Genomic DNA, 27,260 nt, shown 5'->3' on the forward strand with positions numbered 1-27,260 from the left:
ACTCAGAAAACAAATAATCCAATTAAAAATGGGCAGAAGACATGAACAGACATTTCTCCAAAGACATACTAATGGTCAATAGACACATGAAAAGATACTCAACACCACTCATCACCAGGGAAATGCAACCTAAAACCACAGAGATACCACCTCACACCTGTCAGAATGACTAAAATCAAAAACATGAGAAATAACAAGTGTTGGTGAGGATGTGGAGAAAAAGGTACACTCATGCACTGCTGGTGGGAATGCAAACTGGTGCAGCCACTACGGAAGACAATATGGAGTTTATGGTTTCTCAGAAAGTTAAAAATAGAAATACCCCATGATCCAGTAATCACACTACTGGGTATTTACCCAAAGAATACAAAAACACTAATTCAAAAGGATACATGCACCCCTATGTTTATTGCAGCATTATTTACAATAACCAAATTATGGAAGCAGCCCAAGAGTTTATCGATAGATCAATGGATAAAGAATACAGGGGTGTGTGTGTGTGTGTGTGTGTGTGTGTGTGTGTGTGTGAATATTATTCGGCTGTAAGGAAGAATGCAATCTTTCTATTTGCAACAACATGGATGGAGCTCAAGAGTATAATGCTAAGTGAAATAAGTCAGAGAAAAATATATGATTTCACTTATATGTGGAATTTAAGAAATGAAACAAATGATCAAAGGAAAGAGAGGAAAGGAAACAGACTCAACTATAGAGAACAAATTGATGGTTACCAGAGGGGGGGTGGGTGGGGGATGGGGTAATAGGTGATGGGGACTAAGGAGTGCACTTGTTCTGATAAGGACTGGGTGATGTATGGAATTCTTGAATCACTATATTGTACACCCGACACTAATAGAACACTATATGCTAATTATGCTGGAATTAAAAAGGAAGGAAGGAAGGAAGGGAAGGAGGGAGGGGAGGGGAGGGGGGAAATCCAGTCTTGGAGGATCCTGTAAGAGCACAGAAGGAAGAAGTTATTGTAAACTGGAGTAAAGTGGATACTTGTTATAGGTTAGTGGACAGATTAGCGAAATTGTGTCCTGCAGTTTTGTGGAAACCATAACCTGTAGTTGATGAACCTGACTCTTTACTTGAGGGAATTTCCAAGGAAAGTGTTGAAGGTGTGACCTGGTTTCATCTTGCTGCTTACAGTAAAATGTGAGATGACAAATTCCACCAGTGGACAGCTGCTTCAGCCTGTACCCATGAGTTCCCACCTGCCTGTGATATCCTCCCTTCCCGACAGCCTGCCCTAAGGATCTTGGACTTGCTTAGCAAGCTCCCAAATTGCAAATGCCAGTTCCTTGTAATAAATCTCTTTATATATTTATCTGCTATGGGTTCTGCTTTTCTGGTTGAATTCTGACTAACAAGGAATTTAAAGCTCTGGAATTTCTTTTTAGTTCCTTCTTATAGTTTTCATTTCCCCTGCTCATTCGTTATAACTATTTCCCATTAAAACTCTTGAAAGCATCTTTTATAAGCCTGTTAGAGTTTTTGTCTGCTAATTCCAATGTCCAGGTCCTATCAGAGTCAGTGTCTGTTGACTGCTTTTTCTCTTAACTACTGGTCACATTTTCCAAACTCTTTGCCTTCTATCAGTTTCTTACTGTATATAAACATTGTGAATGACAGGATGCAAAGACTCTAGAAATTTGATGTTTCTCTAGCAGGCAGTTAACTTGGCTGGCTCAAACTCCAAACTTCATCTCTTTGGCTGTGAGTGAGGTGCAGCTGAATCTCCACTCAGTTCTTTCAGTTCACAGCTACTGTTAGTCAGGTTTCCTAGTTTTCCCCTCTACACGTATAGATCCGTGGTCAACCACAGAGTTTTGCAGAGTTTGAAATTGATTTGGGAGCTTACCCCAATTGTGGTTTCTTCCTTTCCAGGATTTCCACCATAGGTTTTCATCACTCTTCCAATCTCAAACTATATTCTGACCCCTCTGTCCAGTAAATACTATGGCTTTCTGTGATCCCACATCTAGGAACTGTGGGATCTCTGGAGACTAGCCAGAAATACACAAATCTCACCTAGTATAGCCTCTGCTTCTCAGACATCAACTTCCTTCCAGTTTTTGCCTGCTTTTCACCACTCACCAGTACTTTCAAATAGTGGTGGGTTTTCCTACTTTTGGGGGGAAGCAAAGTTTTCTACCAATGATATAAGTATTTGCAGTGGGCTAATGTGACCAAGCTACTCCACCATTATCAGAAGCAGGAAGCTCAACCGAATATTTTTTTTAATATTCCACTTTATCTTCTCTGTTGACATTTATGCTACACCTCCTATGTTTTTCTTTAGTGGTTACTTAAGAGATTACAATATTCATCTTTCTATTATCACAGTCTACCATCAAACAACATAACACTACTTCATGAACAATATAAGAGCCTTACAAATGTGGAATTCTCTTTTCCTCCTTCATGCCCTTTAAATAAATAAATCATTAAATGCAGCACTTCAATATTCTTTTATAAAAACAAAAGGAACAAGCAAGATTCTTCATGTCACTTCCAGCTTTCACATTATTGCACATCTTATGATCTCTAAGTATTTTTTGTTCAATATCAGTTTCTTATTATTGGCAATCGTAATCTATTAAATACATATACCAGAGCATACATTAAGGTTAAAAAAAAAAGCTGCATTACTTAGAATCCCATGAATTTTCTTAATTTGGAAACACCAAATCCATCTGTAAAATCAGCGCTACCCAAAAAAATATTCATAAAGGAAATAAACTTAGAAGTAGGTTAAGCAGCAAACAGAAAATTACTTAGGTTTAGGTGAAGACACTTACCCCTCTTCGTTTTCTTTTAGTAAGCGACTGGCAATTCGGATCAGCATGCAGTAAGCAAACTGTGATTTGAGACCAGATTTAGTAAATTTATTCAACATCTTAGAAACAGCAAGGCGATCGTTCTTCTTAAGGTGATACAGGACTCCCAATGCATGGTACTAAAGGACAAAAAAAAGGATGTAACACACAGAAAGCTGAGGAGGAAGAGGACAAACTCCCAGGAAAATAAAATCATACGGCACTTTAGTAAAAAGATACCCAAGTCAAATGTATACAAATAGAATACCTTTTTCATACTGAATCAAACACAGGCAAGGCTGAGAAACTCTTATGAGTTTCACCCCCAGATATCAAAGATTCAGACTGGACAAGCAGTATCAAAGAGGTGACATACAATCCGAAGATGGCTCTAGCAGGTTCAGCATGGCCCCACACATCCTTAGCACAAAGGCTCTTGGGTCCCAGGCTTTACCAGTGTCACAGGTCTCTGTTAGTGGCTTTAAGTCATCTGTGGCCATGTTAGTAGTTAAAGGAGTAATCTCCTAAAGCAGGCTTAAGGAGTGTAATTATCATGGCCCTTTGTGTAAAAACACAATGATCAGAGTTAAGAGAGCGAGAATGTTTCTTGAGGGAAAAATTACTACTTGATATCCGCATAACTAAATACGCTAACATGAGAAGTTGTAAACACTGAAAGGGGATGAATAAGTATCCTCTCAAGTACACAAAATTGCCAATTAAGATTTTAATCTTGTTCCTTTTAATTAGGAATTAATGAATATCAAAAGATCTTCCCAACAAGATGGTTTTTAAGTTTCACAAAATAAAAATTACTCTTCACTGTTTGTGTAATGTCTACCATAACCAAGTTCTGAAAAGCTTAGAATTGGGACATCCTTCATCACAAATTGCTTTTCAAATAAAGGACGGAAATGCAGCATGAAGGACCTTTGGAATGAGCATCTCCAACTACCGCTGAACGTAAGAATCCTTCCTGAACATTCCTACAGCTTTTCCAAAACACTCTCAAGGCCTCAGACAGTAATTCTAATCAGTGGGATATCTACTTGAGAATATGTACTAATAGGCTGCTCAATATTAGCCTTTAGCTAGTACAAGTCTGGGAAGTCAATACATTGCCCCTAAGATGGAAGGTTAAAGAAAGCTGGTCTCAAGACCCAATATGATTCAATGGCAGTACCTGGACCATAATGTTGTCGCTGGAAGCCGCTTCTTGGGCTTCGTTGACCCAGCGCTTAACCACGTCATGGCTTATCTTCATCATGTGCTAGACACAGAGCAAAATAAGAGTAGATCATGCATGGTCACTAGAGGTTTGCAAGCATGAACTGGTTTTCTTAGAAAATCACTAACAGGGGTGCCTGGGTAGCTCAGTCGTTGGGCGTCTGCCTTCGGCTCAGGTCATGATCCCAGGGTCCTGGGATCGAGCCCCGCATCGGGCTCCCTGCTCAACAGGAAGCCTGCTTCTCCCTCTGCCACTCCCCCTGCTTGTGTTCCCTCTCTCGCTGTCTCTCTCTCTGTCAAATACATAAATAAAATCTTTAAAAATAATAATAATAATAATAATTTTAAAAAAATCACTAACAGACATTTCCAAATGAAAGAGACAACTCTGTAGCTTTTAGGAATCTATTTCAAGTCTCTACTCCCAAGGCAAGTAATAAACCAGAAACTTTCTCCAAGACGTGTGTGTGGGGGCGGGGGGTGCCTGAGAGACCTGGGTGAAAGGACGCAATGAGAGGGGAAAGACAGCAAAGGAAGGGCTAGTGAATAGAATGGTGCTTAAATAATGTTCACATTCTTGGTTTTACTTCCAGGAAACTCAACTGGAAGAAAAAAAAGAAACAGTACTGATATATCCCCTGCTGTAAAACTTGGCCAATTATATTCCAGACCCAGAACCTCTTGTGATTCAGATGACCTAAATCCATTCACAGAGGAACAACCAATTTTCATCAAACACAATGTGATAAAGCTGTAATGAATGCATTTTGTTTTGATAAAAAGGGGAAAGAAAAGGTACTGCTGAAACAAAGACCACTTTCCGGTAAGAAATTTAGAAGTGGGACAGGAGGCTTTGGATTGAAGGACCCCACACACGCTAAGGAAAACTGAGGTAAAAAGGCAAGAGGCAGAAGTACAGCTCACAAAGATTTAAAAAATAAAAATTTTTAAAAATTGGCCAGTGTCTTCTCTGTCCACCACCTCATCCTTACCCCCATTTTCATTAGGTATACAACAGAACTCTGATTACCAAAATCTTTCAACATGAAAGTTTCATGTTTTTTTTTTTTAACCAAGATTTAATGTACATTTATTCTTAACATGTGGGACATATAGTATAAAGATTTCATACTGAATAAATAATATTCATTAAGCCAAAAACGGAAAGAAGGAGGAATTTACATCAAGTTTTAGCTACACTGTTTGAAATACAAATATGCAGATTTTATCACTGAAAAAAATCTCAATTGTGTTTCTTCATCAGGAACTTCAACTGAACCTAGAACTTTTTCACACCTCGATTAGAAACAAAACAAAACAAAACAAAAACCCATAAAAAAAAAAAAAAACTAAGTTGATTGGCTGCTGAGACAGCAAGGACTCTTTACAGAGATCTGTACAGCATCACGCCAAGAGGGAAAATTTCATGTTTTTAATTGCCCATTTTAATGCTCCTCTGATAAAACACTCCAGGATAAAGTAATAGAGATGTATCTATATTCTGTGAATGTTTCATTTGTGAGAGAATCACAGTGATACTTTGTTTTTCCCCCAGACACTGTAGCGCCGCTAAGAACCAGGCAGCTACTTGCTCACTTACTAAGGAAGACACCAGTGCAGAGCTGGATACGCTGGAGACTTTATCCACGATGGCCTGCTTCATGTATCTCTCAATGGCCTGCAACATTGTTCCCTGATAACATGCATAGAGAAAACGCTGTTGAAGCAAAACAGTTTCACCCAAAATTACTGCTTCAAAATAATTTACAAAAACTAGTCATCTATTTGTTTCTGTGCCAGTATTTAGAATGCATTAAAAGGATTATCATGTAACACAATCCTATCCCAGAGGGCAGGACCCAGACAACCGAGTGAAATCTTCAAAGAGGACTGTTTAAGAGTATATGGAAGGAAAAAAAATGAACTGTTCAACAACGAAATCAACGGTCTCAAAGTGGAGAATCCCAGTCTGAGCAAAGGCGTAAGTAGAGGCTCAACTTACTCAGGGCTGTTATAAAAGAAATTCCTAGATGGGGATGGAGCTGTTTTGAAATTCTGAAGATGCCTCTGTATGAAGGGGATATATTTTATATGGATCCCATAGAGTCCTATAAGTCAAATGTAATCCCTGGTTTTAGATACCTAAGTATCTTAAATGTTTAATATACTACTACAGTGAGCCCTCAATATGAAATCCTCTGAAAATAAAGTTCTTTTTAAATTTAACTGGAGGAAAGCTGAGCACTGGGAAGGTGGTCGCAGATGAAGATGTGTAAACAGACCTGAGATCAATATTCAAGTGGACAGGCTTACTGCTACAGACTGCCATTGTCCCGTCTTAGGCGACCAATTTAATATGAAAAACAAAAACAACCACAGCCAAACAGCTGAGCAGCAAAAAACACTATACCATTTCTATTACTCCTCTTAGGATCCAGATTTACCATTTACTCTTACTCAACCTTTAAAACTTGAGACGATTGTAACCATCCACATAAAATATACCCAGGCATGAATGTAGCTGAAATATTATTCAAGATGCTTGGCAATGCCCAGCCTGCCTTTCATTTTAACCTTTCCTACTCAGAGTTCCTAGAAAGGGACAGCCTAACATACTCTATAACCCCATCCCTCCAGATGTGAGGGATGGCGTCAAGTTAAACACCTGACTCAGATCTACATGGTTACAAGCCACTGGATGGCTGATGGCTAACCAGGGTCTCTCAAATATTTCAGTAAGGAGGCCTGAGCCTGCTAAGTGATGGATCATAACTGTAAATATCCGAGAAATCCTGCTGCTGAGTTCCTTAGAGCTGCCCTGTTTCTTGCTCTGGCATCTGTTGTAAGCTTTACCTCAAATTCTGAGAGATCTATTTCCTATAATAAAGTTTAAAAAAAAAAAAAAATTCAAATGGGTTTTGGTTTCCCGCAAGCAACGTTCCCTGACTACGACAAAATTCTGTGAGGGCAAATATAGAGAAAATAGACTAATCTAAATAAACAAAAGGAAAAGACGACCTGAAAGAAAAAAAAGCCTGGAGGTACAAAAGCCTTTCTGGTGGTCATGTTTCTATAATACCGAAGATTCAGAGAGTCAGACTAGGGAATCCTATTAAATTTACATGGCCACCTGTAGATAAACACAGTGTCCCTTTTGATGCCTCAGGAAACAAAGAGAACTTACATCAGTGATTCTGCAGAGAGCCCTGATGGCTGGGCCTCGGTACACATCTTCCTTTCCAGTCATGTCCTTAGTCAGACTAAGAAAAAAATCAAATGAGTTACCATGAATCAATTAACATCTCTCCTGTGGAGTCCACCCCTAGCTAATTCCAATTGTCCCCATAATTATCTTAATGCAGTGATTAATTCGGCAGATATTCATTGAGTGTCTTCTGCAGATAAATATTAAAACTATCGGGTAGAAGGCTGTTCTAAATCCCAATAGAGCAGCAAGCAAAACAAAGTCTTTGCCTTCATGGAGCTAACATACTAATGAGAGGAGAGATAATATACTCTACCACATTAACAAAATATGTAATTTTAGATACTGATAACTCGCATAAGAAGTAAAGACAATGGTCTAGAGAGCCACAGGCCGAAATACCCCCAAATCCTAAAAACCCATCAGACTAGACAACTCCTTAAAAGACACGGACTACAATGATTAACTCACGAGGTCATGCTCTCTCTCAGGAACGGCTTTCTAAACAACTGTCAATGCCTTCAGACCTTTCTACTGCGTCTCAAAAAATAAGCAGAGGAGTTGGACGGAGTTACGGACTTCCATGCCCATACTTTAAAGAGGTTTTTAGCCTCTATACTCTGTCACTCACCCTTTTATCTTCCTGTCCCCCAAACAGACTATTCACCCCCTCCCCCCTTTTGCCTCCCCTTCACAGGGTCCAAAACAGCCTACAACTCCACCTCGCTCCATCAGGATGCCAAGAGGAGAAAACTGTGAAGAACTGATAGTCCTTCAATTTCTTTATTTTTTTAGTTATTGAAGTATTTTCATCTGAGTATGCTTTGAAAACATTCAGAAGGGTATAAAACACGAAGTCCAAGTCTTGCCTCACCCACCCTCGCCTCTAGTGCCGCTCAACTGAAGACAGTCATTGTGAACCGTCGCTTATGTTTTCTTAAGGAACTTTTTAAAAATCTATAAAACCATAGAGACATAAAAACACATGCAGGTGAATCTCCATTCTCCTGGCACCTCCCTTTTTCACTTAATATAGCTTAAGAATCTTTCCCTATTGGTAGATGTTTTCTTTCAATTTTAGGTATCTATATATTTTTAAATATCCAAATATATATCTAAAATACCATTTTAATAGTGGCACAGATTTCCACTGTTGAGATATAAATAATTTATCAACCAGTCTTCTTCATAAATATTTGCATTTTTCCAATTAGATAAAAACTGAAGCTTGGCAGGTTCAGTTTCTTCTAAGGTCTCTCTCCTTGGCTTCTGTACTGCATGAAAGCAGCCATGCACAGTACATAAAAAATAGGCATGGCTGTGTTCCAATAAAACTTTATTTACAAAATGAGGCGGCAGTTTTAGCCACGGGCCATAGTTTGCCAACCACTGCTCCATGCTTCTGTCTTAGTTTGGGCTGCCCTGACAAAGGCTTACAGACAGGGAGTTTATTCGGGAATGTGTTCTGAGGGAAGGGAAGTGAAGACAGGGAGGGAAGGAGGGAAATTAATACAAAGAAATTTTCTCTAGTGGGTCACTGCTGCAGGCAACTAGTTATTTAATGAGCGATCTTCTGAGGAGCTTTATGAGATCCATGTCAGAACCACATTTCCAAGGGATGAAAAGGAAAGAATCTACCCACTAGGTCTTAGCCACCGGCAGAGAGTTAACCCCAGAGTGTTAACTCCCCATTCGGTTAAATCCACACGTTAACTCCCACAGGGGAGTTCTAGGTGAGCGCCCAAACTTGAGTGCCAGAGGAAGTGCAGGGCAAGAAGCCAAACACACGGCGAGCGCTTGGAGTCAGGCATTACGGACGCAAGGGAGCTGGACCCTGCCCGGAGCAGCTGACTGCAAGCAGAGCTGGGATCACAGAGAAGGCCTGAGAAAATGTGAGATGGCTCAAAGGCAGCACCCAGAACAGTCCATCCTTTGCACGCCTCAAACTTGAATGTGTCCTCCATTAAATCTAACCTATCACCGAGTCTTTGAGATGGTAACCATCCACTATTTCTACAAGACACAGGAAAAGGAGTGGAATATGTACAATCCTTGCTGCTACAACACATTCCAAAGCCGTAACTGAGGTTCACCATCTCCTTCCCATAATCACCCCTTCTATATTTCCCTCACTCTTAGCCAGCACTTTAGCTCATCTTAGTCAGGTGTCTGGTAAGTGGCTCAAACCTTTATCCCAAAGAATCTGAGCTCTTTGTTGGAGATTTACCAGGGCTGGACCACTGGCTGTTCCCTATTCTCTATTCACCATTGTCTCAGGCATGAACACATCAAAATATACTCAATACCTTGAATTCCAGATACAGTCCTCTCTTCCACGTTTGTATAGCAACAAGCCTAGCTCCTGACAGTGATCAAGGTCAATTAACTCTATGAGGACAGCAGCTCCTTTCTTTACCTGCTGGTCCCCTACATAAATAATCCAAAGCAGCCTAACAGTAGTCATCATTTCGAATGTGCAAACTTGCTCCCTGTCTGCCCCAGGACTTCTCTGACACTGGAGTATGGGGTACCTGTGGTTGCCAACTTGTCACTCAGACACATAGATCCAGAAGTGTGCAGTATTTCTGTGCTGAAGGCAATCCTCAAACAGTGGGAGCCAGAAGTCAATGGGTTAAATGCTTCCCCCTGTTCATCCGTGAAAACACTGTCCCTTGGGAAACAGGGCCTTTAACCCACATTCTGGGTGGGGATGGGAAGCATAAGTTCTACAAGTGGGTGACTGGGAGCAAAGGTGAGAAAAGCATGTCCTACTTCTACCTCTTAATTCCTGGTCCCACATATTGTATTTATTGGTACCATACACTACACTGACCATCAATGTAATGCAGAGACTGCATCCTACAGGAGAATTTTCCAACTGAACGGGGTCTCATCTCTAACCTACTACCTCAGTTGAGCATTCAGTAGGTCATCCCATCATCCCACTAGGCTGTCAGCTCCTAGGTGAAACAGAATATGGTAAAACTACCGGATCTCTTAAGTCATGAGCCTACTGTCACACCATTTTTGCCATAAAATGAGTGGCAATGTCGTGTAGGATACATGAACATAAGAAACTGTACAACTTAGACCTACTGAAAACCCCTGAATCATCTTCTATGTGGTGTTTTTGCCATTAATTAAGAGAAACTTAGGTAGTCAAATTTAATCAATCTTTATCTTTGCCTCTGGAATTGCAGTCCTAACAAAAGCTTTTCCCTACAACAAAAATAAAGAGGAATACACTCGTTTTCTTTTAGTACTTGTATGCTTTCATTTTTAAAATTTATATTCCTTATCCATTTAGAGTTTATTTGTATATAGGATGTGAAATATAGATCTAATTTTATTTTTCCAAGTGACTACTCAGTTGTCCCAGCATCATATATTAAGAAGTACCTGTTTACCCCAGTGATTAGAGATGCCACTTTGGCAAATACTAATTTTCCACGTGTATTTGGGTCTAATTCTATGCTTTCCATTTGGACCAGGAAATTCTGAAAATGTAGATCAGCATGGCCAAGGTGACTCATTACAGAGTCATCATACAATTTTATTCTAGGGGTCTATTCGTGTGTCAGCACCACACTGTTTTAAGTGTTCAGGCCTCAATACTGCAGTGGCCGGTAGAGCTCACAGTTTTTCTTTTACAGTTATTTCCTGGCTATTCTTAAATGTTTGTTTTTCCATGTAAACTTTAGCATCAACTTTTCTAACTCCAAAATATATAGCCTGTTGATTTTTTTCACTGAGACTGCATTGATTTTACAAATTAGAGAGCACTGAAATCTTTATGATATTTAATTGATCTACTCAAAAACATGTACATTTGTTCAAGTACACTTTGAGTCTTTCAGGGCTTTAAATTATTTTTTCCTCTTATAAGTTTTCTGCATAAGTTCTTCTAAGGTGATCATATCATTCTACATTCCCACCTACAGTATACTTGGTGTTGGAGCAGGCTCGTTGATTTTGGTGTGGTCAGGTTTTGTTATTTTAACCAAGATTCTAGTGGGTATGGAAGGATATCTCACTGAGGTTTTAACCTGCATTTCCCTGATGACTAATAATATTGAGAACATTTCCATGTATTTCTTGGCCATTTGTATACCCTTTTATGAAGTGTCTGATTTTCTTCAGAATTTTTAATCTCCATGGTTTCTCAGCAAGGTCACACAACTGTCTACATATGCAGAGGGGTCATCTACTCTATTAGTTTTCTATTCCTGCTGTAACAGATGACCACAATTAGTGGCTTAAAATAAAAGATTATCTTACAGTTCCGTGGATTAGCAGTCCAACACAGGGCTCACTGGGCTAAGATCACCATGTCAGCAAGGCTGCATCCATCTCAGAAGCAAAATACATTCACTCCATCCCAAGATCCCCCCAGATCTCAATGCATTACAGCACCAACTCAAAGTCCAAAAGCTCATCAAAATCCCACTGATTCAAAAATCCTGATCTTAGCATCAAAATCAGTTAGGTACAGGTGAGACTGGGTATACTCTCTCCCGAGGCAAAATTCCTCTCCACCTGTGGGCCTGTGGAACTAGAAAACAAGTTGCTCCCAAAATAAAAGCGTGGGGCTACCACGGGATAGCACTTACAGACTTTCCTGTTCACAAGGAGAAAACGGAATGAAAAAAAGAGAAGAAAAAAAAGTCACTGGCCCTAAGCAATTCTGAAATCCAGCCAAGCAAACCGGAGAAGGTTTCAGCTGCCGGGTAGAATTCTCCATCATTCTCAGCTCTACACTATGGGCCTGTAACCCTGCCCTCAGAGCCATCCTTCCTTTTTGTGAGGGCGGCGCCTGTTTAAAGCTGAGCAGTCTTCTCAGCCGGTTTCCTACTGGAGAATTTGGGACCCTGACAACCTTCTTTCACTTTGTCCTCTCTCTGTCCCTTTCAGTCCAGACTAGCAGTGGTGCTGCCGCTGTAAGAGTCTCAGTCATATAACGTCTCAGTTTCAGGTGCACAACATAATGATTTTTGTAAAGAACTCCTGGGTCTTGAACAGGTGTCTCAATTTATTTCTCTACTCTCAAATTGTACTGTAAGTGGTAAAAAGAAACCAGGCCGCACCTTGACACTCTGGAAATCTCAGTTAAACATCTAAGCTCACAAGTCCTGATTTCTATATAACTGCAGGACACAATCCTACTAAGCTCTCTGCCACTATAGGACAAGGGTCCCCTTCCCTCCAGTTGCTAACACCTTCCTCATTTCCTTCTGAGCCCTCCCAGCAGTGCTTTTAGTGTCCATATTTCTACCAACAGTATGTTCACAAGGATCTGAGCATTCTCTACAGTGATAAGTGTTTTCCCTACCCTGCTCCTCCCTTCTTTCTGAGTCTACCAAGGTCATTAACATCCAGCTTTCCACTAACACTCTGTTCAGGGCAATGTAGGCCTTATCTGTCATGTTCCCCCAAATTCTTCCAGCATCTACTCATTGCCCAATTCCCAAAGCCACTTCCACATTTTTAGGTATTTGTTACAGCAGCACCCCACTTCCAGGTACCAAAATCTCTAGTAGTTTTTCCCCCAGCTTTGAGATATAATTGTCATATAACATTGTATAATTTTAAAGTACACAATGTGTTGATTTGATGCTTATACGTTACACGATTTACTCATTTTCTATGGCTACTGTAACAAATTACCACAAACGTAAAGACGAAAGACCACATTCATTTCTTTATCTTACAGTTCTGTAAGTTAGAAATGCAACACAGGTCTCACCGGGATAACATCACGGTATTGGCAGGCCTCCTTTCGGGAGGCTGTAGGGGTGAATCCATTTCCTTGCCTTTTCCAACTGCTGGGGCCACCCACATTCCCTGGCTCATGGCCCCCTTCCTCCAGCAACATCGCATCTGTGACCTGCTTCCATCATCACATCTCTTTACTGACCTTTCCACTTTCTTCTTCCACTTTTAAGGACCCTTATCCTTATCGGGCCCACCTGCATAATCCACCCTATTCTCCCTACCTGCTGATTAGCAACTTTACTTGCCCTTTGCGGTGTAATGAAACATATTCGTAGGTCCTGGGACTTAGGCCAGGGATATCTTTGGAGGGCCATTATTCTGCCTACTACATCTACTAATCACTTAAAATGAGCTAGAAGCAAACCATAATTCATGGCAGCCTAACAGGATTCAGAGGGAAGTACTAACAGCTAAACAAACAAAAAACCCTAATCTATTTTTAATTTTTCCAACATTTAGTGAGTACAGCAATCCAAGTGAAGATTTTCTGTTTGTTACTCGTGGCAAATATTGTTAGCTAACTAATCCAATACCCATTTCCAACCCCTTCTCCCCTGCCTGCCCCTAATACTTGGCCTTTAAAAGCTAAATCCTCACGTTCCTGGTCCTAACCAGAGTCGTATAACACAGCTGTGTCAAATGAAATCTACAAATTGCCTTGGGAAAAGCTATTGCATACCTGATAAAAGAGGCAGATGGTGCCCCCTTCCCGGTACCCCTCCCACCTTGAATGGTGCACTGCCAGTAATTCAGGCATCTATTCTGCAATCATGTGAGATTCAAGAGACACCAGCCCTCACATTGTTGCGCTACTGAACCAACACTAGCTACCCTATGCCTAGTGACTACATCTGCCTTCCGGTTATTTTCAGCTGAAAGCTTCACTAATTGAAACTTACTCAATACAACTGCTGGTTAAAAACAAGCACCCTCCTCCAAAATTTATGTTGTTGTACAAAGACCAAATTCACTTAAATGAATTATAATTAATAATTAGGTTATCCATCCTGACTCCAGGACACTGGGAAATTTTCAAAATTTTAAAGAAAATAAATAGCCACAATCCCAAACACCCACAGATAATCTACTGGTAATATATCAGCATATTTCCATCCATATATTTTTATATATGTACATAAAATATGTTTTAAAGGGAGACTATATAAAATACATGGACTTGAATCCAACTCTCATTCAGCACTTTATGAGGACTTTTCCATATCATTAAAGATGTTTCAAAAAATTAAAATAATCCCATAATCTGATTATGACATGGTTAATTAAGTTATATATAATTAAATTTAACAACAGCAGACATTTAAACTGTTTCACCCTTTCGGCTAGTGTAAACAGTGTTGCAATGAACATTATTATATATGTCTTCCTGTGCTATCTCTGATTATTTTCTGAGCATAGTTCCATCGACATGGTATTACTGTGTCAAAGGGATAAAACTTTTCAAATGTTCAACATTTGAATGCTGTCAAACTGCTTTCTAGAAAACCTGAACCAATTTATTATTCTGCCTCCTGTATATACAAGAATATCAGTCTCCCTTACAAGCACCTACTGCCTTTTTTCTTTTTTGCCAAATTGAAGGGTAAAAATCTTATAACTCATTTGAGTTTTTAATCTACATTTTTGGTTATGTGAGAATGACTAAAAACAATCAGATCCTTTATATTGGTTATTGTAAGAACTATCACTTGGAATTTTTTTGAAGTAGAAGAGTTCTTTACATATTATATATACTAGCCTTTTGATATACGTATTGTAAATATTTTATGTCAATGTATCATTTACATTTTGGTTCTGTTTACATATTATTATGAACATTTAAAATGTATTAGCAAATGTGTTAGCATTACCCTTTGCGACTCCTTTGCTTTATCAGATAGACATGGTTTTCACATGATGACAACCACATTTTAGGAAAGAATGTTTTAAGATTTTTTTTTTAATTCCTATTTGCTTTCTTACAGTCAAAAAAGTAAAACTAATAGAAAAAGAACAACAAATATTCCACTAACTATATAAGTACTCCATGTTAGGTTCTGACCATTCACATACCTGCTTGTGACAATTATCACATCCTCAGAGATTGTAGCCATTTCTTTGATGGTAAGGTAGCACATTCTTCTCAGTGTTTGCTGAAAAATTATTTATATAAGGCGACAGGTTATTCATAAGGAAATGGTTCTTTAAACTGTTTAAGTGAGGGCCCCAAGTAGATATATTTAGAAGGTTATTCTTAATAAGATTCTCATCTACCAAAAAAATCCTTCTGAAAATATCTGGATGAGAAAACGTTCAGAACACTACTGTTTCCTAAACAAGTAAATGATGCACTGACACAGTGAAAAAACATCTAGGTGAAAATTTTAAAATTTAAATTAAAAATTTTTTAAATGATATTTACACATAGATCCAAACTTTGACAGTGTAAATCCAAAGACATAGATTTCTCCAAGTGTTAAAGGATTATCCTGGAAAATGTGCTTTTAAAATTCTTTAAATATATGGATGGAGAGACATGCAGGCTCCTTATCTTCCTCAGTCCAACATACACAGATGTTTTTCCTTGAAGTATTTGTGCTTGTATAACCAACTTCCATTTTCAAGTATCAAGATTTCAGTTATCAAGATATCTGGGTCCAAAGTAACAGTTCACATAACAATAGTAAAGTTTCATCTACGTTCCTCCTCGCCTGGTCTCTGGTTTATTCATACACTATGGGCACTGGTTCCTCTAGCCTATCTAGCCACATTCTCTACCAACAACTTCACATTTCTTATAAGTAGTGAAACTCAAATACACCAGACCCAGCTCCAGAATCCAAGCTGTAGAAAGAACCTGGTGGAGACTACTGAGCCCATTAAGGAAAGAGAAGAAGGAAGTGAGGATTCTCATGGTGATAAAACACAGAAAAAAATCACCCCAAGAAAGAGAAAGCCAGTCGGGGTCAGATGAATGGGGCAGATGACACCCACACGAAGCTACCATTAGAAGAAAACAAAAAATAAATACCAAAACTTCAGAGTTGAAGAAAAGTTGTCCTCTCCCCCAAAATAAAAATCTACCACGAAGCAGAATAAAATTGGAGACACCAAAAATTGAGCTAAAGCACAAAAAATGGGGGGTGGGGCCCTCAACATCAGTCATCAGGGAAATACAAAAAACCTTATTTCAGATACCACCTCACACCCACCAAAATGGCTAAAATTCAAAAGAGTGACAATACAAAGTGTTGGCAAAGAGGTGCCAGAAACCACTAAAATATACTGCCTAAACAAACACACTGAAATGTTGAATAAAAGAGGAACAAAAAATTTACCTACATAGCCAAGGGTAAAATGAAGTGAAATTCATAAATGCCAAAATGGAAAAACAAACACCACCCAGCCAGAGAAGTATAGGCCCGGGACCTTCCAGGCATAGGATAAAGTATCCAAAGTCTAGGAAGGACAAGATTCTAAAAGGTATATTCTCCAGGCTCAGGGAAAATTATTCTAGATAATAACTCAGAAATATAGCAAGAAATGGAGAGTGAAGGAAAAGTGGTAAACAGTAACAAGGCAGTATGGTATTAGCTACAGAATAGACAAATAGATGAATGGGACAGAATAGACACTGAGAAATACACCCATATAAATACAGTCAATTGATCTTTGACAAAGGACCAAAGGCAGTACAATGGAGCAAAGACAGTCTGTTCACCAAATGGTACTAGAAGAATTGGACACCCACATGCAAAAAAAAATGAATCTAGACACAGACCTTACAGTCTTAACAAGAATTAACCCAAAATGGATCACAGACCTAAATACAAAATGCAAAACTGTAAAACTTCTAGGAAAAAACCTAGATGACCTTGGATATGATGATAACATTTTAGATACAACCCCAAAGGTATGATCATAAAAGAAATAATGAATAAACCAGCCTTTTCTTGGGGGGAGTGGGCAGGGAGAAGAGCAGAGGGAGAGAGAGAATCTTAAGCAGGCTCCATGCACAGCATGGAGCCCGATGCAGGGCTCAATCTCATGACCCTGAGATCATAACCTGAGCCAAAATTAAGAGTTGGATGCCCAACCGACTGAGCCACCCAGGCACCACCCCCCCTTTCTTTAGAGGAGAGAGAGAGAAGCCAGCCTTTATTAAAAGTAAAAACTTCAGGGGCTCCTGGGTGGCTCAGTCGTTAAGCGTCTGCCTTCGGCTCAGGTCATGGTCCCAGGGTCCTGGGATCGAGCCTTACATCAGGCTCCCTGCTCCACGGGAAGCCTGCTTCTCCCTCTCCCACTCCCCCTGCTTGTGTTCCCTCTCTGGCTGTGTCTCTCTGTGTCAAATAAATAAATAAAATCTTAAAAAATAAAAACTTCAGCTCTGCAAAAGACAATGTCAAGAAGATGAGAAGACAAGCCACAGACTGGGAGAAAATATTTGTAGAACACATCTGATACAGGACTATCACCCAAAATATATAAAAACCTCTTAAAAGTAAAAAATAAGAAAAACAATTTGATTAAAAATGAGCCAAAGACCTTAAGACACTTCACTTAAACAGATAAATGACAAATAAGTATATGAAAGTGTAAGTATTCAAATGTAAGAATTTTTTATATTATAGATGCTCCACATCATATGTCATTTGGGAAAGGCAAATAAAAACAATGAGATATCATTACATTCCTATTAGAATGTCAAAATCCAGAACACTGACAACACCAAATGCTGATAAGGATGTGGAGCATCAGGAACTCTCATTCATTGTTGGTGGGAATAAAAGTGGTATAGCCAATTTGAAAGAAGGTTTGGTGATTTCTTACAAAACTAAACATATTCTTACCGTACAATCCAGCAATCATGTTCCTTGGTTTTACCAAAAGAAGTTGAAAACTTACATCCACCTAAAAACCTGCATACAGATGTTCATAGCATTTTTAAAAATTTTTATTTCATTTTTAATTCTTTAAAGTAATCTCTACACCCAACATAAGGCTCGAACTTACAACCCCAAGATCAAGAGTCACACACTCTACTGACCGAGCCAGCCCGGCACTCTATAGCAGCTTTATTCATAATTGCCAAAATTTGGAAGCAACCAAGATGTCCTTTAGTAGGTGAATGGATAAACTGTGGCACATCCAGACAACAGAATATTACTCAGCACTAAAAAGAAAATGAGCTATCAAGCCGTGAAAAGACAGGGAGGAAATTAAATGTATATTACCAAGTGAAAGAAATCAATCAGTAAAAGATACATGCTATATAATTCCAGCTACATGACATTCTAGAAAGGGCAAAGCTATGGAGACAGTAAAAGCATCTGTGGTTGCCAGGTTTTGGGGGTTAGGATGGGGAATGAATAGCTGGAGCACAGAAGATTTTTTAGGTCAGTGAAAATACTCTGTATAATATTTAATGATGGATGCATGTCATTATACATTTGTCCAAATCCACGTAATGTATAACACCAAGAGTGAATATTAACATAAACTATGGACTCTGTGTGATTATGGCGTGTCACTGTAGGTTTATGTACTGTAACCAATTTACAACACCGGTAAGGGATGTTGATAAGTTGTGGCGTCAGGGAGTATCCAGAAAATCTCTGTATCTTCCTTTTAATTTGCTGTGAACGTAAAACTTCTCTAAAAAAATACTTTCTTTAAAAAGTGGTGAGGACGTGGATAAATCACAATGAACAACCAAAAAACACACAAGAAATGATGCGTTGTGACATACGTGAGTAAATGTGCGTGTGTATATATATATACATATATATATGTTTATATATTCATATACATAAGAGTGTCCTAAGGTTTTCAAATCTTCCACGAACAGGTACAAGATAAAGATGGATACTAAATACTGAAAGTCAAATAATCATGTTGTAATTTCTAGGATAACCACTAGAAGAACTTCCAAACTATTATCGCATTAGTGCTCTGTTCATTTTTATTCAGTCCTTTTTCTCTCTTGGCTTCATTTTGGATAATTTCTATCTGTCCTCAAGGTTACTGATTTTTTTTCCCTACAGTCTCTACTCTGCTATTAACCCCATGAGGTATATTTTTCATTTAGTATATGCTAGCTCATATAAATATTTTTCCTTAACTTCTAGAAGGCACATTTGGGTCTCTCTGGATGCCTTCTATTTTGCTCCTCATTCTTATTATGTCTTTCTATATATTCTTAGGCATAAAGGCTCTATATATAATAGCTGTTTTATGTCATTATCTGCTCCTTCCATCATCTTATCATTTCTGGTTTGGGTCTATTGATCCATTTTTCTCCTGGTCATGGATAATATTTTCCTGCTTCTTTGCTTACCTCATAATTTTTTAATGGATGCTGTATATTGTGAAGTTTATATTGTTTGGTGCTAGATTTTGTTGTATTCTTTTACATGGTATTGTACTTTACTCTTCATGAGATTAAATTACCTGGAATCAAATTTTTACTTTTGAGATTTGCTTTTGAGCCTTTTTAAGCTTTAGTACACGTCTAATATATTCCCATTACTAAGGTGATGATGCCTGAGAACTATGCCAGATGACAAGGTTTTTCTGCTCTCACTGGATGGAAATAGGAACTATTCTCAGTCCTGTGTTCTGGTGATTCTTTCTTTAGCCTTGAGTATTTTCCTTCTATATATGCACAGATCAATTCTTACCCAAAGATTCAAGGGGAGCCCCGCAGCAAATTGCTGGAACTACTTCCTTCCTTTCTTGCTTCTCTCCCTCTCCCCTGACTTATGTCCTCTCTAGTACTCTGCCCTACAAATTTGAGCTTTCTTGGTTGGCTTCCTTGTACTCCATCTGTTTTCTCAACTCAGAGAGATAACTAGGCTCCTTTTCAGTGTGCCCTCCTTGACCTGATACCTGTAATCTGCCTCTAGGCAATGAGCTAATGCAATCCTAGGGCTCACTTTTTTTCTTTTTCTTCGGATCATAATCCTGGGATGCCTGTTAATCTAATGTCTGAAAACTACTTAATATATTTTGTTCGATTTTCTAGGTATTTGCAGTAGCAGGATAAACCTAACCCCTTAACTGCATCATGGCTAGAAACAAACAGAAATAGGTTTTTAATATCAAAACATTTTGTGAATTACCTAGGGACTCTTTTATTATTCATTTCCAACACCAATCCTTTTTAATTAGAGAACACAATCTGTACAATTTCATTCCTTTAAAAATTTGTTGCACCTTGAATTATGGCTCAGTATATAGTTGATTTTTATAAATGTTCTTTGTGTTCTTCATTTACATTTAATATAGATAGTAATATATCTGGGTCTATATTTACCATCTTATTATATGATTTATGTTTGTCCTTCTTGATTGATCTTTCTTTTTCTCCCCCCTTCTTATGGCATGACTTTTCAGCATTCTGTTTTTTTGCACAATTAGTTTGAAAGAAAAAAACAATAGAGAAAAGTCAATGAAACAAAAAGCTGGTTGTGTGAAGAGATCAATAAAGTTTATAAAGCTCTAGATAAAGTTCCCAGGAATAGAAGAAAACAATTTACCAGTATCAGAATGAAAGAAAAGACATTACTACAGATCCTACAAACACTAAAAAAATAAGAGAATATCATGAACAGTTTTAGGGAAACAAAGTTCAACGACTTCCATGAAATGGATAAATGCCTTGAAAGACACGAATTACCAGACCTCACTGAAGAAGATAAATAATCTGAATAGTACCATATCTATTTCTTTTTAATGGAGTTAATTTTCAAAAACCTTCCCTTAAAGAAGATGGTTTTGGGGCATGTGAGTGGCTCAGTAGGTTAAGAGTCTGACTCTGGATTTTGGCTCAGGTCATGATTTCAGGGTTGTGATATCGAGCCCCTAGTTGGCTCCGCAGGTACTGGGCATGGAGCCTGCTTAAGATTCTTTCTCAGGGTGCCTGGGTGGCTCAGTTGTTAAGCATCTGCCTTTGGCTCAGGTCATGAACCCAGGGTCCTGGGATCAAGCCCCGCATCCGGCTCCCTGCTCAGCAGGAAGCCTGCTTCTCCCTCTCCCACTCCCCCTGCTTGTGTTCCCTCTCTTGCTTGCTCTCTGTCAAATAAATAAAAAAAAAAAAAAAAAAAAAAGATTCTCTTTCTCCCTCTCCCTTCGTCCCTCCCCTCCCTCTAAAAGAAAAAAAAAAAAGATGGCTTCAATATTGAACTCCATCGAACACTTCAGGAAAAATTAATAATGATTCTACAAAAACACTTCCGGAAAGCAGAAGAGGAAGAAAGGAAGAAACACTTCCCAATTCATCTTACAAGGCCAGCATTATCCAAATACAAAATCCAGACAAAAATATTGTAAGAAAAAAGTACAGATTTCATGACCACAGACCCAAAAATCCTTAACAAACTTTAACAAACAAAAATGAAAGACTTTCTATTTTCCAGAATAATGAATAAATGCATCTCACCATATTAACATACTGAAAAAGAAAAGCCATGATAATCCAATGGATATAAAAAAATCATTTGACAAAATTCAATACTTATTCTCACACACACACACACACACACACACACACACACACACACACACACAATCTCTCAGCAAACTAGGAATAGAATGGAACTTCCTCAACCTGATGAAGGCCATTTGTGAAAAACTTAAGTGCTAACACCATACTTACTGGTGAAAGATTAAATACCTTCACCCTAAGATCAAGAACAAAACAAGGATGATCCCTACCATCACTTCTATTTATATTGTACAATAGTGCAAGAAGACAGTAAGGTAAGATAAATAAATCAAAGGCCTACAGATTGAAAAGGAAAAAGTAAATTCTAAGGAATCTTCCAAAATACTCCTAGAATAAATGAATTTAACAAAATCATTTGTTATGCAAAAACCAATTTAATTTCTAAAACTACTTACAAACAATACAAATACAATAGTATTTTAAAAATCTTAACTACTTTAAGGATAAATTCGCAAAATATGTATAAGACTTGTATGCTGAAAGCTATAATACTGCTGACAGAAATTAAAGAGACCTGAAAAAGGGGAGATAAATACCATGTTTGTGGAGCAAAAAACACAATGTTTAAATGTCAATTCTCCTCAAATTGATCTTCAGATTCAATGTAATCCCCATCAAAGTTCCAGCAGACTTTAAAAAATAGAAATGGAAGCTGATTCTAAAAATTCATACAGAAAGGCAAAGAACCTAGAAGACCCAAACCTTTTGAAAAAGGAAAACAAAGGAACACATGCACTACCTGATTTAAAACTTACTATAAAGGTATAGTCATCGAGATGGTGTGGTACTGGAATAAGAATAAAGATACAGATCAATGAAACAAAACAGAATATTCCAATGTGCCAATGTAACTCAATCATCATCTCTTCCTCCTCCTTCCATATTAATATGCAACTATTCCCATACCATTTGTCAAGAAAATAAAGTACAAGGAAAAGGAAGAGGTGGTGAAACGAGGAAAAGGAATACAACCCTTACCTTACACCAAATACAAAAATTAATTCAAAATGGATCAAAATGCCTAGAAAAAAGGCATAGGAGAAAATCTTTGTGATGCTGGGTTAGGCAAAGATTTCTATAATACAGATCAGAAGCATAATCCACAACAGAAAAAAAATTGATAAACTGGACTTCATCAAAATTTAAAACTTCTGTTCCTTTAAAGACTAAAAAAATGAAAAAAACAAGCTACAGACTGGAATAAAATATTTAAGAAACATATCTGATAAAGGACTTGTATCCAGAATACACAAAGAATTCTCAAAAATCAAAAACAAGAAAATATACAACCAAATTATTAAAAAGGGGCAAAAGATATGAATAGATCCTTCAGCATGGAATATATATATATAAAGCAACAAAAACACACAAAAAGATGTTTCAGATTATTAGTCATTAGGGAAATGCAAATTGAAACTACAAAGAGAGGAGTGAGCAAGATGGCAGAGGAGTAGGAGACCTAAATTTCATCTGGTCCTAGGAAACTCAACAGATCGAAGAAAAGAATAGCAGCAATTCTAGGAACAGAAAAGCGACCACTTTCTGGAAGGTAGGATGTGGGGAGAAGTGAATCTGAGGCGATATTCAGGAAGATAGACGGCGGGGGAGGAGGCCTCTGTCAGCCAATACCGGCAAGTGATAGAGCGGTGGAGCAAAAATGGGAACTTGTAGAAGTTGGCTCCGCTGAGGGACGTCGCTCCAGTGGCTAAGCAGGGGGTGGAACCCTCCGGGACAGTGTGGTCTCAGGACCCTCGGGGTCACAGAAAGACCGGGGGTGCCCGAGTGCGGCAGAGCTCCCAGGTATCGGAGTGGGGAAGCCGGCTGCAGAGATGGAGCCGAGGCGCCGGCTCTCAGCTCGGGGTTGCCATAAACCATGATCCGCGGCACAGTTGGGCCACTGCTCCTCCAGCAGGGACCCAACAAGCGGCAGATCCGGGGAGACTCCCCTTCCTCCCCCGGGGAGGAGCGGCGTGGGAGTGCACTGCAGGGATCTGCTGGGTTTGGAGACTCCACATGGGGTCGTGTGCCAGAGATAGAAACGCTCGGTCACAGGCCAGGTGAGCACGGAGTGTGGCTGGAGACCGGGGAGACAGGAGTGACTAACTGCTTTTCTCTGGGGGTGCACCGAGGAGCGGGGCCCCGAGTTCTCGGCTCCTCCGGGGCAGAGATTGGGAGGCCGCCCTTTTCACTCTCATCCTCCAAAGCTGTGCAGAAAGCTTGCAGGGAACAAAAGCTCCCGAGAGCAAACCCGAGCAGATTACTTAGCCCAGACCGGCAAGGGCGGGGCAATTCTGCCTCTGGCAAAGACGTCTGAGAACCACTGCGACAGGCCCCTCCCCCAGAAGACCAGCGAGAACAGCCAGCCAAGACCAAGTTTACCAATCAATGAGAACGGCAGAACTCCAGAGCTAGGGGAATACTGCACATAGAATCCATGGCTTTTTTATCATGATTCTTTAGTCTTTCAAAGTAAATTTTTAAAATTTTCCTTATTTTTTTCTTTTTCTATTTCTTTTTTTTTTAATTTTTCTTCTTTCCTTTTTCAACCAATATCTTATCAATTCCTTTTTTTAAATCTTTTTTAATTTTCATTTTTACAGTCATATTCTATCCCTTCATTGTATTTAACCTTATTTTTTGTATATATATAAGCCTTTCTTTCTTTAAAATTTTGGGACACAGTTTCTTCTAACAGACCAAAATACACCCAAAATCTAGTGTGTGGCTCTGTTCTACTTACCAGCCTGATCATATTTTTTTTTTTTTTCCTTTCTTTTTCCCCCTGGTTTTGGGTCTCTTCTGACTTGTTTAGTGTATATTTTTCTAGGGTTGCTGTTACCCTTTTAGCATTTTGTTCTCTCATTCATCTATTCTTCTCTGGACAAAATGACAAAATGGAGAAATTCACCTCAAAAAAAAGAACAAGAGACAGTACTGAGTGCCACGGACCCTAATCAACATGGACATTAGTAAGATGTCAGAACTAGAGTTCAGAATGATGATTATAAAGATACTAGCTGGGCTTGAAAAAAGCATAGACGATACTAGAGAATCCCTTTCTGGAGAAATAAAATCTAACCGAGTCCAAATCAAAAAGGCTATTAATCAGGTGCAATCAAAAATGGAGGCTCTAACTGCTAGAATAAATGAGGCAGACGAGAGAATAAGTGATATAGAAGACCAAATGATGGAGAATAAAGAAGGGGAGAAAAAGATAAACAACTACTGGATCACAAGGGGAGAATTCAAGAGATAAGTGATACCATAAGGTGAAACAATATTAGAATAACTGGGATTCCAGAAGAAGAAAGAGAGAGAGGGGCAGAAGGTATATTGGAGCAAAATATAGTGGAGAACTTCCCTAATCTGGGGAAGGAAAGAGGCATCAAAATCCAGAAGGCACAGAGAACCCTCCTCAAAATCAATAAAAATAGGTCAACACCCTGACATCTAATAGTAAAACTTACAAATCTCAGAGACAAAGAGAAAATCTTGAAAACAGCTCGGGACAAGAGGTCTGTAACCAACAATGGTAGAAACATTAGATTAGCAGCAGACCTAGCCACAGAGACCTGGCAGACTGGCATGATATATTCAGGGCACTAAACGAGAAGAACATGCAGGCAAGAATACTATATCCAGATAAGCTGTCATTGAAAATAGAAGGAGAGATAAAAAGCCTCCAGGACAAACAAAAACTAAAAGAATTTGTGATCACCAAACAAGTCCTACAAGAAATATTGAAAGGGGTCCTCTAAGCAAAGAAAGAGCCTAAAAGTAACATAGACCAGAAAGGAACAGAGACAATTTATAGTAACAATCACCTTACAGGCAATACAATGGCACTAAATTCATATCTTTCAATAGTTACCCTGAATGTAAATGGGCCAAATGCCCCAATCAAAACACACAGGGTACCAGATTGGACAAAAAAAACAAGAGCCATCTATATGCTGTCTGCAAGAGACTCCTCCAAAGAAACCTATGGATTTAAAGTGAGGGGGTGGAGAACCATTTACCATGCTAATGGACATCAAAAGAAAGCTGGGGTGGCAATCCTTATACCAGACAAATTAGATTTTAAACCAAAGACTAGGGGCGCCTGGGTGGCTCAGTCGTTAAGCGTCTGCCTTCAGCTCAGGTCATGATCCCAGGGTCCTGGGATCGAGCCCCACATCGGGCTCCCTGCTCTGCGGGAAGCCTGCTTCTCCCTCTCCCACTCCCCCTGCTTGTGTTCCTGCTCTCGCTATGTCTCTCTCTGTCAAATAAATAAATAAAATCTTTAAAAAAAAAAACCAAAGACTATAATAAGAGATGAGGAAGGGCACTATATCATACTTAAAGAGTCTATCCAACAAGAAGATCTAACAATTGTAAATATTTATGCCCCTAACACGGGAGCAGCCAATTATATAAGCCAATTAATAACAAAATCAAAGAAACACATCAACAATAATACAATAATAGTAGGGGACTTTAACACCCCCCTCATTGAAATGGACAGATCATCTAAGCAAAAGATCAACAAGGAAATAAGGGATTTAAATAACAAACTGGACCAGATGGGCTTCACAGGTATATTCAGAACATTCCATCCCAAAGCAACAGAATACACATTCTTCTCTAGTGCACATGGAACATTCTCCAGAATAGATCACATTCTCGGTTACAAATCAGGTCTCAACTGGTACCAAAAGATTTGGATCATTCCCTGCATATTTTCAGACTACAGTGCTTTGAAACTCGAACTCAATCACAAGAGGAAAGTTGGAAAGAACTCAAATACATGGAGGCTAAAGAGCATCCTACCAAAGAATGAATGGGTCAACCAGGAATTTAAAGAAGAATTTTTAAAAAATTCATGGAAACAAATGAAAATGAAAACACAACTGTTCAAAATCTGTGGGATACAGCAAAGGCAGTCCTAAGAGGAAAGTATATAGCAATACAAGCCTTTCTCAAGAAACAAGAAAGGTCTCAAATACACAACCTAACTCTACACCTAAAGGAGCTGGAGAAAGAACAGCAAATAAAGCCTAAACCCAGCAGGAGAAGAGAAATAATAAAGATCAGAGCAGAAATCAATGAAATAGAAACCAAAAGAACAGTAGAACAGATCAACAGAACTAGGAGCTGGTTCTTTGAAAGAATTAGTAAGACTGATAAACCCCTGGCCAGACTTATGAAAAAGAGACAAGAAAGGACCCAAATAAATAAAATCATGAATGGAAGAGGAGAGATTACAACCAACACCAAAGAAATACAATTATAAGAACATATTATGAGCAACTATATGCCAACAAATTAGGCAATCTGGAAGAAATCGATGCATTCCTAGAGACATGTAAACTACCAAAATTGAAACAGGGAGAAATTGAAAACCTGATCAGACCCATAACCAGCAAGGAAACTGAAGCACTCATCAAAAATATCCCAACAAACAAGAGCCCAGGGCCAGATGGCTTCCCAGGGGATTTTTTCCAAACATTTAAAGAAGAATTAATACCTATTCTTCTGAAACTGTTCCAAAAAATAGAAATGGAAGGAAAACATCCAAACTCACTTTATGAGGCCAGCATCACCTTGATCCCAAAACCAAACAAAGACCTCATCAAAAAGGATAATTACAGACCAATATCCCTGATGAACATGGATGCAAAAATTCTCACCAAAATACTAGCCAACAGGATCCAACAGTACATTGAAAGGATTATTTACCACGACCAAG

General features: G+C 38.8%; 1 protein-coding gene across 2 annotated transcripts in view; it reads right to left on the reverse strand.

Moving 5' to 3' along the window:
• Positions 1–27,260, reverse strand: part of COPG2 (COPI coat complex subunit gamma 2) — a 95,622-nt gene that overhangs the window by 55,265 nt on the left and 13,097 nt on the right. For both annotated transcript variants that reach the window (XM_021699293.2, XM_021699294.2), the window contains exons 5-9: positions 15,100–15,179; positions 7,237–7,312; positions 5,653–5,745; positions 4,009–4,095; positions 2,808–2,965 (exon numbers count right to left, since the gene is read on the reverse strand). In XM_021699293.2, coding sequence (XP_021554968.1) covers positions 2,808–2,965; positions 4,009–4,095; positions 5,653–5,745; positions 7,237–7,312; positions 15,100–15,179 — 494 coding nt within the window. The remainder of the gene's footprint in view (positions 1–2,807; positions 2,966–4,008; positions 4,096–5,652; positions 5,746–7,236; positions 7,313–15,099; positions 15,180–27,260) is intronic.

Source organism: Neomonachus schauinslandi, chromosome 12, assembly GCF_002201575.2.
Source record: "Neomonachus schauinslandi chromosome 12, ASM220157v2, whole genome shotgun sequence".
Taxonomy (NCBI): domain Eukaryota; kingdom Metazoa; phylum Chordata; class Mammalia; order Carnivora; family Phocidae; genus Neomonachus; species Neomonachus schauinslandi.